General features: G+C 45.0%; 1 protein-coding gene across 3 annotated transcripts in view; it reads right to left on the bottom strand.

Annotated features, from left to right (window-relative positions):
- Positions 1–2,974: 2,974 nt before the first annotated feature.
- The window catches only part of DUSP10 (dual specificity phosphatase 10), a 47,370-nt gene continuing 32,667 nt past the window's right edge, over positions 2,975–17,677 (bottom strand). For all 3 annotated transcript variants that reach the window (XM_030946358.1, XM_030946357.1, XM_030946359.1), the window contains exons 3-4: positions 7,027–7,404; positions 2,975–4,235 (exon numbers count right to left, since the gene is read on the bottom strand). In XM_030946358.1, the coding sequence (XP_030802218.1) occupies positions 3,970–4,235; positions 7,027–7,404 (644 nt within the window). In that variant the 3' untranslated portion in view covers positions 2,975–3,969. The remainder of the gene's footprint in view (positions 4,236–7,026; positions 7,405–17,677) is intronic.

Raw genomic sequence — 17,677 nt, 5'->3', positions numbered from 1 at the left:
TCCCCAGTGTGATCAAGAAGAATAAAGCATATGAGCTGATTAGCGTGGAAAGTTAAACAATCGGCTCTGGAAGTCCAACCCTAAAGTCAGGATAGCTTTCAAGATGGATTAATTGAACAGTTATAACTTTAACAGAGCTTTATAGCAGGTCTCACACATGGCTGGGTCACCATTTGTAAAGAGAAAGTAAATTCCCAACAACAAGCAGCACTTGCTCACAATGTCTGCCTTGCTTTGCAAGATGGATCTCAGGGAGCCACTCACAGGACCTGGGCAATATTCTCAGAAACAAGAACTCAGGGGGGAAATGGAAAATGAGTTATGAAGGAATCAATTTTCCAGGACCGTGCCTATTTTAGCACACTTCGCATAAGAGCACAATGCTGACACCGAGCAGGGAAAAGCAGGTCTGGTCTCATTGACACTCATGTGTGAATAAAAGGCTATGTGAATAAAATGAGTGATTTTTCCCTTTTTTTCAAACCATGCCTTATCTTGGAGTGGCTGAGGAGGGTGGCACAGCCATCTGTAAGAGCAGGGGATGGGTGATCAAGCCTCAGTTCTGTCCTTAAAGTCATAAATATATTTCTGGTGTTCCTGTGCCACAGCAATAACAATACCTGTTTAAACCCTATCACAATTCTGGCCCCCATCCCTTCAGCCTTGCTCCTCCCAGAAATGAGGGCAGATCTTGTATTTTTTTCTGGGTAGGAGCATGTAGTGCTCAGGCAGACACTTTCAACTGACACGCAGGTGTGTATTTGCAGTGCATCATACTGGGTAGCAGAAAAGGATCCAAAATGTGCACACAGGCAGGACTCCTCAAACCCTCACCAAATTTCTCCTGCCCTTAGCATAAAGATGCTATGTGATCATTTACTAGCTTCAGTAAATTCTGCCTTAAGAAAATAATCAGCATTACCCTCCAACCTGTTCCCTGGTGAAGCAGTTCTCAGGCTGCCATTTCCCAGCACTGCCTTCAGTGGGACATAACCCTCCACAGGTCCCCTCCAAGGAATGGTCTGCACAAAGGAGGGGTTTGATCAGCCCACCTCCACTATCAACAAACCCACAGCAAACTCTACTCACTCACACACAGCCTTACACTGCCCTGCCCCACCATTTCCAAGACCATCACACTAGAGAATAAAATCAGGCACTGCTCCTGAGAGTGACAAGAACAGGCAGGCAGGGCTCCTGCACCAGAAACTCCAGCTCCACATCCATGCATGGAGCAGCAGCAGCCAAACTGTTGAGCCTGACTGAGGCAAACACATCGAATCCTCTGCTACCAGGAACTCACTCAAGGCTGCAAGAGTTACTCATTGGCTCAAATAAGAATTAAACACCATTAATTAAACTTACATGGCTGCAAACTTCATCCTAATGCACTCAGCATGCAGTGGTCGAGGCTGAACCAAAGAGAGGATGCTGTGAGTCATGCTGGTGCAGCACAACCTTCCTCCCTGTCAAAGTGTTTGAACAAGAAAAGCAGTAACATGGAAGATAACTTTGAATCAAGTCCTCCTTCCCTTCACACTGAGTCCCAAGTATGCAGCTTGCATACCTCTGGTGAATAACACAGTGTTTATGGCCACAAACAGGCTACAAGGACCAACTTTTCAGCCAGGCCCCAGCTCTGCTGATTCTGCTTTTGGTTCTCTGGTAAGAAAGGTTTTCTAACCTCCTCCCTCCTACCTAACCAGGGGCACCTGCAGCTCATGGAGAACAGCTGGAAGAGGTTGGGCCCAAACATGAGAAAAGGGGGGAGGGAGGGGGGGAAGGAAGAAGAGCAGCTTTGGTAAGGGACTTCCTTCCTTCCCAAAGCACAAAGGCTCCTAACCAGCAAATGGCACCCTCTCTGTCCAGCCACACACTCCCTTAGCTCTAGGAGCAGTCACAGTTCAAGAAGTTTTGCTTCCTGGGCAACTATCACTGCCAAGGATGTTTTCAACAAAAGGACCAATAATAATCATAGAAAAGAAAAAAAATTAAAATTCAACTCCAGTAGAAAAATAATTTAATAAAGGGATAAGTTTCAAGAAAGTATCGGTATAGTAACAATATTTTAAGTAAAATGTCCACAAAAATATACATGTCTAATGTGACTATACATTAAGTTTTCCAACAGGTCCTGTTTTACACTTGGTTCGGTCCATGTAGGTTTTCATCTAGGAAAAGCCTTTACTGCTATCAGCCTTCCTGGGACAGATCAGTTTGCACAACAGAATCACATGAAAAATGTTTTCTAACTCCTTTTAGGGTCATACAAATAAACTTTAGAGGCAGTAACAATCCAGAACAGATCAGGTCATACCATATCATTAAAAAAAAGTGAGTACAAACAAGGAAAGTGAAAGTCAGCTGCCTAAGGGACACAGTCAGGCAGAAACATCAGCCCTACAATACACACCACACAACACTGACACAGCTGGAAAACGAGGGGCATGAAGGCAACAAGGGCAAGAGGGAGGGGAAAATCCCAGGAGGACAATTCCCAGGAATTGTGGAACTGCTAAACAAGGGGGCTATAGAGAAGCCAGGGAAAAGCACATGTGACCAACATATGTCTAAAAACCGGACAATTTTGTAACATAGAAGATAAGCTAACTACAGGAATATGAAAAGGAATCAGTGGACATTGTTTATTTCTTATTTTTCCAAATGGCTACTGAGCTGTAGAAATAACAGGTCTGTTCCAAAAAGCCCTTACCAATAGTGCTAATTCAGTCAAACCAGAAAGAAAAACCTGGTTACAGAGAGATGGAAGAGTACAGCAGAAAGTAAAGAAAACATGTTCCACCAGCAGAGGACAGGAACGCAACGCTGAAGGGGAGATGCCAAACAAGAGAGATCAATGTTATCAATGGGAGAGGTACAATGCCACAAAAAAACAAACCAAAGGGAACAAAACAAAAACCCCATCCCATAGAAAGAAAATGGAAAATGGCTAAAGAAATAAAAGGACACACACTTTCCAAAAGATTTTTTGTTTTATAATCAAATATCTTTTACATAGACAACTGAAACACACCAATATTTTGTGCGAAAAATATTTTTAAATAAACTTTGCTTGTTCTACCTTTTTGTACATTCTGATATACATATGTAACAAGGTTTATGGCACTGTAACCAGGATCAAAATCATATAAAGGAAAGAAGTAATTGCTCTCATTTATCCTTTCTGAATCAAGCTGGCTGCTGTTGCACTATTAGACTTTAAAAATTATTATCTTATTATTAGTGGGCAGCCAACTCTTAATTGGTTTGAACACTCAAAACAAACCCCAAATTATTATTGCACAAGAAGCCAGTGAAGGCATATGGCATAGAATGATCAAAGTCCCTTACTGTTAAAACCTAACACCCCAAAATAGAAAAATAGAACTGGAACATGAAACACGCCAAATGAACTTTGTTTTCTTCTTTAGTTTGAGTCAGGAGTGTGAAAAGTGCCTTGCAGACTTTTAAGCTGCTCTGTTTTCCTTTGCATCGGTGAGCATTTTGCACAGTCTTTGCAGAACGAAGGCCCTTCTGTTTCAGGGAGGTTTTTTTCTGCTTTGTTTTGGCTATTTGTGTTTCGTCTTCAACTTAGGTTTCTTCAGTCTATGAACCTGCACAGACTACTTAGCCATACACTCTACAAGTAGCCGGAGAGGAGGGAAAAATAAAACTTAAAAGAAAAAAAGCCCAACATTTCTTTTTCCTGTTGTTTTTATTTTAAAAAGTACTCTTCTTGCTCTGAAGCCTCCCTGCTGTGATGGTGTCTGAGAAGGAAATCACAACAGCGTCCCAAACCCAGCAAAGTTCTTGGATCTTTTAAAAACCTTTCCTTACAAAAAAAGGTTTTTATTCACAAAAAGTTTGCCACAAAACTCCCCTTTGAAAGCTAAAAAGAAAACCCCACAACTACCCATCACTGCCCCAAATCAGGTGAAGAACAGGTTCCACCCCCTTGCAGCACGGCCATCACACGACAGTCTCGACACCGATCAGCTTTGGTGTGAGGATTCGCGGGGTGACTCCATTGTTCAGGTCTTCTTCGAACTCCAGTAACTGCCCCATAAAGTTAAGGTTGGGGGAAATGATTGGTCTTTTTCCTTTGACAAATTTATAGGCATCTGTCATGGTCATGCGCGTGTGCTTCATTAGGTACGCGATAACGATGGTGGCAGATCGGGAGACACCGGCCTGGCAGTGGATGAGGAGACCTTTTCCACACTGATGAGCTTCCTCTGCAAACAAGACAGACAAAAGAAAGTAAGATTTCTGCCCATTTGTAAATCAGAACAAGCTCAGTGCAATTAAGAGTAACTTAATGTGAAAAGCTCCTTGATTTGATTACGAGCACAGCGGTGTCTCTTCCCCTTCCCCTCCAGCACATCTTCCCCCAAGGTTTCAGAGCTATTGAATGTGAAACCCCCAGTCCACTCTGACACTGAAAATCCTCACATCTATTCTCTGCTCTTTATTAGTGGAACCATGCATTGAGAGATGCTTCTTCACTGCCAGAGAGCATTTTATGAGGAGGGCAAGGTCCATGATGAGGAATCTCAGGCTTCATTTCCACCTCAGTTGCAACACCACTGCATTCTGTCAGCAGCTCAACCTCCCTGTTTTTCAGAGCAGGGACCCACTTCTAGAAACCAGATATTTTCAGATTCAATTCATAACAATAAATGTGTTTCAACACCCTGTCCTCTGAAGCTTTACAAAAGTACTCTTGAAATGAGCTTCAGTGGGTGTCTCTGCTGTGGTGCCTCTGCAAAAGGAGGAGCTGGATACACACACACACACACTCCACCAAGATTCATCACTTACAGGGAGGCACCCTGGGCAGCATTTAGGGGGGACAGAGTCCTTCTAATCACATGCTAACAGGACATGAGAGAGGACAGTCACTACCATACCATCCTCATCTGCCACAGCTTGCTGTTAAAACAGGAGATGGAACTTTCAGGAAGTCACACTTCAAACTACTTCTTTTATTTCAATCCACAGGAGGAACATGAATTTCGTTTGCAGGTTTTGGCATGAATCCAACCCCACCAAGAGTACAGTTCAACCCACCCCACATGTTCAACCTGTACTGTGAGAGCATAAATGAAGCCAACTTCCCTCTAGACATTTTTGCCAGTTAGTATTTCAGAAAGCTGAAACTCTCTAACGCATTTTGACACACATTCCCAGAGATGATTTCACTTCCTATGGCTTTAGTCTTAGCTAAACCTGGGGTTGGTTGTGGTTTTTTGAAGACATATTTAAAGAAACATAGGCCAACAATCCACAGTTTAAACATTTCCAAATCTTCTCAAATGCAATTTAAAGTTTACCCTGAGGAAGGGAAAGCTTTGACCGGTTACTTCCCCAGCTGGTTAATTTGAGAGGGAAGAAAAACTCTCAATGGAGATATATTTGTTTATTAAAACAAAGACAGACCATCAAGATGTAATTATTAAAAAGGAAGTAAAATGGGTTTTGAAAGGCTTTCTAAACCTTTCCAGAGCAAATCTGCTTTCTCTGCTCTTGGTAAGGTCACAAGCCAAACACTATCTTTCAGTGGTTTTGAGAACTCCAATCCTGCAATTCAAGGGGATGAGGGGAGCAGAAATCTCTCTCTTGTACCGCAGAAAGACCTCAATGGAGCTTCATAGTCTCTTTACCTAAGCTTAGCCTATTGCATCTTCTTATCTTGTTGAACTTAAAGTTTAAGGTTTTACTGGATTTCTTGATGCAGCTGTTTTCCTAGAGGATCAAAGCAAGGTTTCCTTTTCTCTGCCCTTCACCCAAACAAGTGTTCACCTTCCCAGGCACACAGTAACCAGCAGCTTGGGAAGCTGACAGCACTACTGGTACTGGGTTAAGAACACAAGGGAAAATTTGAGTTAGAGATCTTTTGGTACTTAACACTGTAGAAGACAAGCCCAAAGGTTCAAAGTGGTAAGATTCACCTGAACTGCAGCATAAGCAGTGATTTCTCTATTCACTTCACTAAAGCAGTGTGGCTGCAGAGCACAAGCATCAGCACACCACAACCCCCTGCCAAGACACAGCCAGGCACGGCTGAGGAGCCGTCTGCTTCTGAGCTGCCAGCCCTGCCCGGCACACAGCAGGGACAGATGGGGTCACAGCAACCTGCTGAGCCTGGCCCTCCTCCCTGGTCCCACAGCTGGGGCCAAATCCTTGCTGAGCCTGAGTGCACCTGAGTGCAGAGCCAGCACAAAGGAGGGCAGGGAGGAACATGGCTCTGCACCTCCCCGCCATTACCTGGTCAGTCAAGGACCTACACTGTCCTCAAAAGCTTTCAGTACCACATGCCAAAGTCGTCTCTGACCAGCCTTGCTTGAAGTGGCCATCTGGCTTTAGCCTAGCTGAGCATGGCCCCAAACTTGGCTGAGGGCTGTGCTGTGTTCATTGTAATGAGGTCCAGAACAATGCTGCTGGGTCACTTCTTCAGCAATCTCCACAACAAGCAGCGTGTCTATGGTGAACTCTCTCACACAGCCTTACAGGGTTTAGAGGCTTATTAATGCAAGTTTTCATCACTATCCGCTCAACCACACATACACTCTGAAGCTACAAATCTAATGGTGGAACAAGCCAAGTGTGAAAGTTTGTCAGTTTTCTCATTAAGTTAGCAAAGACTGAGAGACCATTAAGAACAGTCACTATGAAAATCTGGCTGAAAGCCACTGTGTGGAAACTAGGAATTCAAAGGAATCAAAAAGAGGGGATGACGAAAGTCTCAATTTCTTGGCGTTTCCTGAATTTAGAAGCCTGGAGGAAGGCGTTACTATCACTGGATTAAACTGTAACCTCGGGCTACTTAACCAGATGTGCCAGAGATGAGAAAGGACAGAAATACGAGGTGCTCAGCATTTCTGGCAACCCAAACTAAAGGAAATATGGCCTTAACCAGCCTTCAGAGTTGCTGGCAAAGCATAAAGTTCACTCTAAATTGTTATAACGAGTAAAAATAATAACAATAAAAAACCAAACAGGAGTATTCCAGGCAAGGGCAATTACCAATGAACTCAAAAGCCTCTTCAAAATACTGCCTGAGATTCTGCTTGTTGCTGTCAGTGGCTGGGAGCCGCTTGTAGTTGAACATGCCTTTCTCATAATGGTACAGGGGCAGGTGAGTGGTTACGTTGATGACGTAGCCGATGTTCATCCTCTGCATTTTCTCCAAGTCCTGAGCATCATGCTCGTTTCCGAGGAAAAGGAAAGGCAGGATGGGGGTGAGCTCAGCGTTCTCAATGTCTGGTGTGGTGGGGATGGACTGAGGTAGCACGGGGGGCACAGCAGAGGCACCACCCCCTCCTCCCCCCTCAGGGCACTCTTGCAGCTGGAGGGAGTTGTCGCAGAGGTTTTCATGGTTCTGCTTGAAACCGCTGAGTCCTCCTGGGAAGAGAGACCAAGCAGATACTTTGGTTAGATACCCTAAGATTCCTTCAGAGCACACAGTGGGGCCACAAGGACGGGAGCTGGCTGCACTGTCCCCACCACCACTGTAACAGTGCCACTGGGCTGTCGACAGCAAGGGTGGCTGGCATGAATCAGCAGCAGGCATTGTCCTCCCTCTGCACGGTGGATGGTGCCAAGGAACAACAGGGATCACAGACAAACATGCCTCTGTGCAACATCAGCCTGCTGAGGCTGCCTCACCTACCAGCCCATGCGACAAGGAAGGTGTTCCTAGAAAGAAACTTCACCAAAACTAAGGTGCCAAGGGGCTATCAGCACAGTAGAGCAGAGCAGCAAGCCAGCTGGGACAGTCTTAGCTTTACCTGCCCTTTAGCAGGCCTGCAGGGCATCCCCCCACCCAAGAGCTCTGAGGGGGATGGGAGCAGCTCACCCCAGCATCGCTCCAGGGAACAGCATGTACCCGTCTGTGCGCCCAAACAAAAGAAAACCACTCCTTGTAACCTAACAGCGACTGAGGTGCTTGCTTAACATGTGGCAAACAGCTCTCCTTTTGCTGCCCCAGCCACCTGAAAATATCTAGCAAGAGTTATTTTTAGGACATTAAAATGGATTGGGAAATGGATCTGAGGGGGGAGGGAGAAATCAGTTTTTCAGTGAAGGAAGCTCATGCCTTCCCTGCTCTGTTGCTTGCTTTTTCAATAACCATTTCCCTCCCCTTACTTTTTTCTTTTTTTTATTTTTTTGAGGAGGGTGGCTTCACAGAGCTGAAGCAAGCAAAGTGGACCTTCTTTCTACACCTCATTCTGCACTGACATCAGCGGCAGGCTCCCCACCTGCCCAGTTTCCATGGCGATCCCATAAAGCACACAATGACATCAGCTGGCATGACATCAGCTCTTTGAGTGCAAACAATACAAGAACTACTACTTTGTGCAAGGCCTTTGGTAGGAGGCAGCGGCGTTCCTGGGAGTCACTGATGTAATGCTAACAGGTGGCTCCTCTGAAAGAAAAAGGCGGAAAGAGGAGAAATGCAGGGATGTGTTCCCCCCCACCTCACGCACGTTGCTGTTGTACCGGGATACTTGAAGTCATGCTCAGCATCGACACAAGCCAAGTGCTCAGGCTCAATTGCACTTTGTTAACTGCAAGCCAAAAAAAACCCAGGAGAAGGGACAGCGACTCTGAAGTTACTAGAAAGAGCCTCACTAGCCAAAATAAATGCGGAATGTCACCCCCCCCAATAATGTTATTTAAAAAGAAAAAAAATAAGAGAGAAGCTATTTATCTTTTCCATGCTCTTTCACAGTGATCCAGTGAAGGCATTAAAGTGAAGCAAAATATGCCTCCACTCGGGCTCTGGATCAGACACAGCAAAGGGTTTCAATGCCCACTGTTGAGGGCTGCAATTCAAATGTCCAATTCAATTGTCTGTGACATGCTTAGGGTGGGACCCACCCAGGCCCATTTTGGTGCCATGTGCTATATTTCAAGGGCATAAGGCACCCAGACTAGTTAAAACCATCGGAGCCCCTGTAATGAAAGTACCCTTTTCCACATCCAAACTCGTGTCCTTCACGCACTGCTACTAACGTAATTTCCCTGAAATCCTTGAAATACCTACAAAATGCAGAATATTTCCCCGCCTCAAAAATGTGCTTGTCTTCAGCTATTTCTGCTGTTTATAGGACACAAAGAGATTTGCCTTAAAGATCTCTATTCTGTAAGTTGTTATAACAGTGGATCAGGCTAGAAAGAAGAGCAAGGACAAAAATTTGAGCTCAACTGCACCACCTGGCCTCAACAGGGCCTGAAAAGTCTTCTCAGTCCACTCAAGAAAATAAACAAGATGATGGTCCCCAAGCTGAAGATGTTTGAAGTCTCATCTAAACCAACAGCCCCAGCCTACAGTCTAGGCTAAAGACTAAACCCTAACCCACATTCCCATCTTTCTGAATGGGCAAGCAATCCATTCAGCTTGAATACTGCTGTTCAAACAACAGCTACAGCATGCTGGGATTCCCAAGAAAACCCCTGAAAAGTTTTTTTTTAGTGACCCCAGAGACAACACTCATTTTCCACCTTTCCTGCTGTCTTCTGGGAATAAGCAGCCATAGCTGGAGGTAGAACCCCACTGGTTCATCACTAAGGTGGGGACACACTGATGGTATGGCAGACACCATCTTGCTTCACCAGCTGCCTTGTAAGACACAGCAGAATATCAGGGCAAAGGATGGGAAGGGACCCCAAATGCAACATACGGAAGATGCCCCAACAAGTGGACTAGCCAGACATATAATACCTTCATTCACAATTTTTTTACAGACATTTGCCAGTGTCACCATTCCTAATGTCAGTTCACATCCCCCACTCTCCTTGTTCATCTCCTCATATGAGAGGAGAGTTAAAAAGTCTGTTCAAACAATATTTAAAGCAACTCTCAGAGCAAATGTTCCTGAAAGAACACATTACTGGGGAGAGGATTACTAACCTGAACTGGCTCAGACATGTCAGCAAGGGAGGACTGGACAAGAACACTGGTACCCAGGAAATGATGCAGCAAGATGCAGTCATGGCAGCAAGCTAAACTCTAATCCAACAGCAGGAGCTTAGCTTGTATCTGCGCTGCCATATGAGTCATGCAGGTCCCAAAAAAGGACCCAGACATCTCCTGAGTGCTGTTCCATTCTCAACACACACAATCCTTGCACAAACTGATTTATGAGGCACTAGAGTAATTTAAGTGGCACTCAAGCACGTATAATGCTCAGGCTTTTCTTAAGTTTGAGACTACCTCCCAAAACAGGTCCAAGCAAAGTTAATAATGATCAGTCAGAAAGAGAGGGATGGATTTTCCACATGAAGGTAAGTACAACATACAAAGTATTCAAATGCATCTGTATTCCCTTGGCAAGCTGCTGCTATTTCAGTTCATTTTAAGTCTTCATTCAGGGAGAGTAGAAAAGGTGGGAGAGAAGAGGCTGCTCCCATACCAGAGGCCAACACAAATCTCTTGCAAGGCTGGTCTAAGAGTTGGTTCATTAAACTCAGTAAGGTGCAAGACGCTACTGCTACTGACCGCAACTGCAGATCACAAGGAAGCTCAAGGCATGGATGCAGAGACACAACTTGGAGTTGTAACAAAAGCTGTTCTGTGGTTGACCCTGCCCAAGTTCCAAACCTGAGGAATGAAGGAAGCACTACAGAGGGCAGTAACAGCGCCTGTGGCCAAGAAGCACAACTCAGCAGAAGCCTCTTACTAGCACAAAAGCTGCATTTTAAAAGCACCTTTTTAGATGCTGTTTGCAACATGGGAAAAGCCTTCATCATATAGAGACAACCTAAGTAGAGAGGCAACATAATATATCCACCAAGAAAGCCCATGGGAATGCATGGCAGTCTGCTGGAACCACAGCCACGGAGCCTGGACTCAGGTGTGTAGCCACCTTCAGTGACAAACCAAAATGCCAGCAGGCAGATGAGCCACTGATGGATATCCATTTCAACACTGTCCTGCCTGCAGCCCATCTCTCCTGCCTTTAAACACTCCACAGAGCTTGTAATGACTAAAGCATGAGGAAGTATGCCCAGCCAGTGGGATGCAGCCTGTGCATGGGCACAGACAACATCCGAAGTGCCTTTGCTCTGTTCCAGAACGGCTGCTGGACAGGTGTTCAGAGGGTTGAAACTACCCAAACCCAAACCGAGATGGACATACAAGGATACTCAGCACTCTGGGGAACCCAAGGTATTTCTTCCATGAGGAAACAAAGCAGTGAAGTAGAACCCTTGCTGGCAGATGGCCTCGCATGCTATTTAGCAGAATACAACAGAATATCAAGGGCTCTTTGCTCACAACTGATGCAAGAATCAAGTTGCAGAACCATTCTTGCAGTTGTAACTGCACGACATTTTCCAACATCCTGCCCTGCCAGAACAGTTAGTAAGTAACAACAGACTTTGGAGTGTCTGAGACCTCAAAATTTTTGAAGAAGTTTTAAGTCAGCACCTTACATGCTCCAGCTATTCCCACTCATTTGTTCAAATTCTCTGCAGCCATCTGCCCATAAACATCTCACTTAATGCTCCTCAAACTCTCCCATCAGGCAGCACCCAAGCAGCAGCTGCACACATTTTCCAGCTCCAAAGCCAGCCAGGACCCCAGGGCTCACACCAGCACTGCAATACCAGGTGAGCAGCTGAAGAGCAGCCAAAGTAGCTCAGAACAAATAAAAAAAGACAAGAATCATGGGTCTGGCATTAAAGTCATGCTTAACACAGTGTCCGTTATTTGCCATCAGAAGAGGGCAAATATGATGCAAAACAAGCACAAAAGGTGTAGCAAGAATGAGGCAGCCACCTTTTTATGAGAGACTATGGCCTTGAAATAGCATCATCTTCAAAGAACTCCAGAGAAACAAATTTATAAAAGTGGATTGGCTGGTTGGGGATTTGTTTGTTTGACGGGTTTTTTTGTTTGTTTGTACCACTGCAGCTTTTTTGTTTAGGGTTTTTGTTGTTTGTTGTTCAAGAATATTGAGAATTTAAGTACAAGGAGTACAGTAACACCTGGCCTCCTCTGTCTCTCCTTCAGCCACCATTGCTGCTCTCTGGCTGCATGACTATATGCAAACTAGGATTTGGGTTCACAATATGCTTTGGCACATTTGCAATACTTTTCCTATCTGGAAACAGGCTCTTGCCCCAAAGTTAAGTAAATGACCTTGTTTCCAGTGGGAGAGCTTAGAGAGAGGCAGCTACAGTCAAATACCCTCACCACAAAGCAACACCTCTGCATTACCTCATTGGTGTGGATATACTTTGTTCTGAGCGTGGCAGGTACTGGGTGTTCCCGCTCCCACTGCAAACAGGAACATACTTTTATACATGACAGATTGCAGATGTGGGAGCCACATTTAGACTAAGCACGTGGTCTTAGGAGACAACCAGACCTTTTATACGGCTTTCAAAGCTATCCAGGCAGATTTCTGGATCTGCTCATCCTTGATTACAATACCACAAAGCTATCTCAGGAAAAAAAAGAGGAAAAAGAAAGAAAAGCAACGCACACACAAGCACAAGAAGAACAGAAATCCCAGGACACTGGGAAGTATCAGTGAAAGAGATGTTCAATCTGTAAATTCCCCTCTTCTCATGTTGCTGGGCTCTTGTGGAGTGCACAGCAGAGAATGCAGTGATACCACAGTTCTGGTCACCACAAGCTTTAGTTGCTCAGCAGTGAAGCCAAGCTTTAAAACACTCACTCAGCTTGCGCCCTGTCAGTACTATCACAGCAAACCCTGCGGCTCTGTTTGAGTGAGTTTAGGGCTGAAATGTCACAGGGAGCATTTGGGGTGCAGGACAGAGACACTCAGACAATTGGTGTGTATCTGTTTAAGACAATGCTTTGAATTTGTGCAATACAGCCTGTTCCTTTAAACCTGTGACCTCATTTATTTACATTACTGCAGAAAAGCACTGCCAGAAGCAACAGCTGATGACAGTCTCATGTATTTTTCCACTAAGACAACAATTAAACTGCTCCTGTGTTATTAATGAACAGATGACTTTGTGTCAAGTTGATTCAAAGCACAGGATGCCTCAAGGTTAAGCAAACGCGACTCCAGCACGTAAAAATAGAAGTTAGGTATTGTCCAGATGCTTCGCCCACCCAGCGCTCTCCTCCTTCCTCAGCCTCCTGAGCAGGAGGGCCCAGGTCTCATAGCCACCCCCACCATGCTGCCCACCAGCGTCTAGAGGTCCTGCTGCAGGGTGGCACACTGGTGCTGAGCCACCACCACTGCAATGCCACCATGCGGGCTGCTCCTGTACCATGGGCCTTCTACTAAGGCAGATGCTGCTGTACAGGTTGAAGCAGAATTCTACCATTATAGGCCCAATCCACTCCTAGGATATGGACAACAACCTAGACCATCTCTTCACGCCACCAACACAGCTGTGGCTGCAGGTGTAGGTCTGCTGAGCACCAAGGAAACCGTCAGGGAGGGCATGGAGGAACTGAGGTTGCATCCATCAGGCACAGGACCCAAGGCCACCTTGCAGTAGAAGATGCAGCCATTACACTTGCTCACAAATGTTGCTGGAGTGATTTTAGCCATAACAAAGATGGTTCCCAGTGTGCCCTGGGGATTATGCTCTGTCCATCCTGAGGCACTGAAAGAAGAGATGCTCAGATCTCAGAACAACACAAGACACACACTTTCCTTGCCCAAGCAGGGCTCTGCTTCCCAAACTACTTCTAGAGCAACAGGGCCAATCCAAGCAGATCACTGTAGGAGTGTTCCTACTGTCCAAGCAGACGGCCATCTCCTCACCACAGCTGCAGCTGAGCAGTGCTCAAGGCTTGCCCTCACTGCTGCAGCAACTTTGACATGGCTGGAAATACTGTATTTGCCCACACAGCAGGAAGGACAACTCCCTTATATCCACAGGGGTGGGGACCTATTGGACCACACTCAGCCAGGTGACATTAGTGAACTCCTCACCTGCCTGTGGGATGCTCCAAGGAAACCCTGCCATGGGGCTTTCCCTGTCACCCACACAGCATTCACCAACAGCTGTGCTGCAAAAGATTAAGCTTTGAGCAAACATAAAAAAGTAAACAGCACACACAAAGAACAGCTTCCACCTCGATAGACTCAATCTAATCTAGTCTCTCCCTCAAACTGAGCTACCAACAGCACTTTAAAAAAAAAGGCAAAACTTCACATTCCAAAGAACTTGCAAGGTCAGTTTCTTCCATGTGGGAACTATCCCAAGAGGTCAGTTTGTACACAAATTCTGGCCTAGAGGAGTCACAAGGACATCCTTGACACAATGGCTTTGAGGTCCCTTTAGAAGTCAAGAGTGCAACGCCAGATGAAGAGGAAAGGTTTCCCCTCAGCATCAAGGGACATGCACACATGTTTGCATGTTATTTCTAATTTTACCTCGCTATGCTTCACACCCCTCATCACAGCACATCCTCTCTCACTGGCTTTTGAGGTCCCTGGCCTCATCCACTTTTATTTTTTTCCTCTGACACCAAGCACAGCAAAGCTAGCTCTCCCAGGGTCACATCCCGGGGAGGCAGGCGAGAACTCATCCAAAGCCCTGTTACCTGCCAGACTGTGCCAGAGTTGCTGGCTCTGTCCAGCTCCATTCTTGTCTCCTCCCATCCCACCACCACCCATTTTCAACCACACCATCACCCCCTGGGAGCCTCCCACACCTCAACACATGACTTGCTTTTTTCCACCATCAGCTTTCACCTCTTCACTTTTCCTCTTCTCATGACTACTAGATCATCTAAATCCATTCCAATTAGAAAAAAACAATCTTTCTTCCTTGACCTGCCACTAGAAAACCCTTCTTGGATTTCAGTTTAACTCTTCTTTATAATTTTTTTGTCTTAAATTTAGGGTTTTTTCTCAGACCCTGAACACCCAAGCAAACCCACATATCCTATCCATATCACCCCTTTACCTGTCAGCTTTTCCAAGAGATGCTACTAACCTTTGGGCTCATCAGCCTGTCCAGAAGCCACCCTGAATACTTTGGGACCACCTCTCTGTATTTAAGACAGTGGTTCCAGCTTGCAACTGGAAATCTGCCCTGTGTTATGGGAGTGCTGAGTCTGCTTATTTCAAAATAAAAACTCAAGTATTCACAGGAAAATAAGCTAGCATTCTTCAAACCACTGTATTATCCTTGGGGAGCAGTCAGGAAGGTGAAAGAGGAGAAAGCCTGCTCTGAATTTTGGTACAAGGACTAAACTATACAAGAATGTAAACAGGAATAAGGCAAGAAACCCCACATCCCAAACACTATGGTGACAACTCTGCAGCCACCAAGGAGGACTGGATGTACCCTCCCTGGAGGGCAAGCGTTTATAGCAGAAACTCAAAATTAGTCACATTACAACTTCTCATGGCAAAAGTATGTGTTCCCATGGGAATGCAGGCTAACATGAAGTCCAATTAAATAATCACTGGAAATGTCAGCATAAACCCTGAAGGAATACATACTTCTACTGTGAAATGCTCCCACTGGAAATCATATTAACAAAAAGGTCATCAAGAAATGCTAAAGCTATGTACAAAAGAGGCAGGAGAAGAGAGAGAGGAGGGAACAGAAACTATTTTAAAGCAATACAATACCACAAATGGTTTTATATTGACAAAGAGCTATGGGTCTGTTTTCCCAGACAGAGGTAGAGCTGAGCAGATTTGCCCAAAACAGCAAGTTTCATTTGTTTTTTAATCTATTACCAGTTCCCTCCCTGGCCATCACCATATGCATCTCTCAAGCGAGCGGCCTGGAAAGAGCCAGCACAGGAGCAGGATGCGGGCAGCTGTGGCTCAGCACGTCTGAGGAGGTAGAAGGGTCCCAGCACTGTGTCAGACATGCGTAATCCTGGATGCGTAGGAGTGGACCTTTCTGTTTAATCTGAGCGTTTTAGAGAACACTGACATTTTCATGCTTCAGCCACCCATTTATTCTCTTTCCCCTTTTAAGGGCAACCTCTCCAGGACAGTTTCTTTCTAAAGAGAGAGCAGGCTGCTTTGTTTCTCCTGAGAATAACACAGGCTCTTTTCCAGTCCAAGCCACTACTCTACATCAGAAACACCAGCACCATGCACATTAATATGAAAGGAAAACAGGGTGCTGATATAGCACACTCTCATTTGGGAGTACCATCCATTCCTGATGAATTTAAACTCTTTTTAGACTGAAAAGTTTCTACCTTTTTTCTAGAAATAACAATACCTGGCTCTGATTTAACATTTTCTAGCAAAGTATTCCAAAACACATGAAGGAAAAACAAGGAAAGCAAAGGATGGTTTCTTAACATATCTCAGTGCCACAGAGTCCAAATTGAAAGCAGCACACTGCTGGAACTAGCATGGTGTATGCTAGCCCCCGCTTTGACAAAAGCTTCAGGGCCAGCTCTGCTGGCACATACATCCCATTCTAAATGGTCAAGGAACCAAGGCTAGCCCCCAAAAACCCCACAGGTAAAAAGAAAATTGACCAAGATTGCATCCATATTCTTCAGACTCAAGGCAAGAAGGAAGCAGGGAGAGGGGGAAGAGAAAAAGACATATTAACAGAATCCAGAGCTAAACAGCAATAAAACAAGGAATATTTCCAGCTAGATGAAAATCAACCCTTGTGTCCAAATAAAATAACTCCTTATCTCCACTAATATTTCCCAGGAAACATAAGAACTGTGCTGTTGCTCAACAGAGATGATGCTCTGCCTTCCTGGACTAACACCTATGAATTTAAGAATAATTTCATTGTAAACAATCAGAGTGGTTCTGTACCTAAAATATGCCAGCAAATTTTAAGCAGCAGTAAAAGTCTTATTTTTAGCTCTTATCCACTCGACAGACAGATTCCCATTACCTTAACAGAAAACAAGAATAATTAAGAGCCCAGCATCAACATAGCACAGGTCAACTGCTCCAACAGCAGCTTTTGCTTTAAAGCATTAGTGTTCAACTGCTTACATAAGGCTTAATATCACACTTTGGCATAATGAACTGGAGACAACCAATTTGACTGGTATGACAGAAGCTTGCAAGTTTTCTTCTATTTTCTTTAAGCCATTGTAAAAAAAAAAATATATATGATAATTCATGTGTGGGCAAAGAGTAACATTTGCTCTTTGTACTACCTTTCATTAGAAGCAGCTCTTCTCTGTTGCAGTGAATCAAGTGGGAATTTATCCAGTCAGGCTGTAGACTTTTTAAAGCTAGGGCATAGTAAAAAAGTTGGAACCAATGTGTTCACATCTCTATTACTATTATTCTCTTAATTTATATTTTCCAATTTACTCCTTCAAAGCCCTGATCTTGTAAACAGGGTGTTGCATGCACACAAAGCAGCACTTAACCCTGGCAGGAGCAGTGGTTCCCAAACCCTCCCACCCGGTAGGAGCATTCCTGTCCTCCAGCAGCAGGTAATGACAGATTTACTGTTCCCTCCTGACCCCACCATGCCCAGACCCTCCAGGGGGGACAGCCCAGTGCAGAAGCTCCCACTGCAGGAGCTGTGGGTGGGTGTAGCTGAGCTAGACAAATGGTGACATTGCTCCAGGCAGCAGCAATCAGAAGCTCATTCCTTCAAGTCAGAGGGACTAGGTGGCACCTAGACCTACAAGGGCCCAGTTGCTCCCTGCAGACTGGCCAGTTTAGGTCTCTCTGCACACACTCTCATGGAACAGGCTCACTGAAACCAAGTGCCA

This window comes from Camarhynchus parvulus, chromosome 3 (assembly GCF_901933205.1).
Source record: "Camarhynchus parvulus chromosome 3, STF_HiC, whole genome shotgun sequence".
Taxonomy (NCBI): domain Eukaryota; kingdom Metazoa; phylum Chordata; class Aves; order Passeriformes; family Thraupidae; genus Camarhynchus; species Camarhynchus parvulus.
This window is presented reverse-complemented; position numbering and strand designations above follow the sequence as displayed.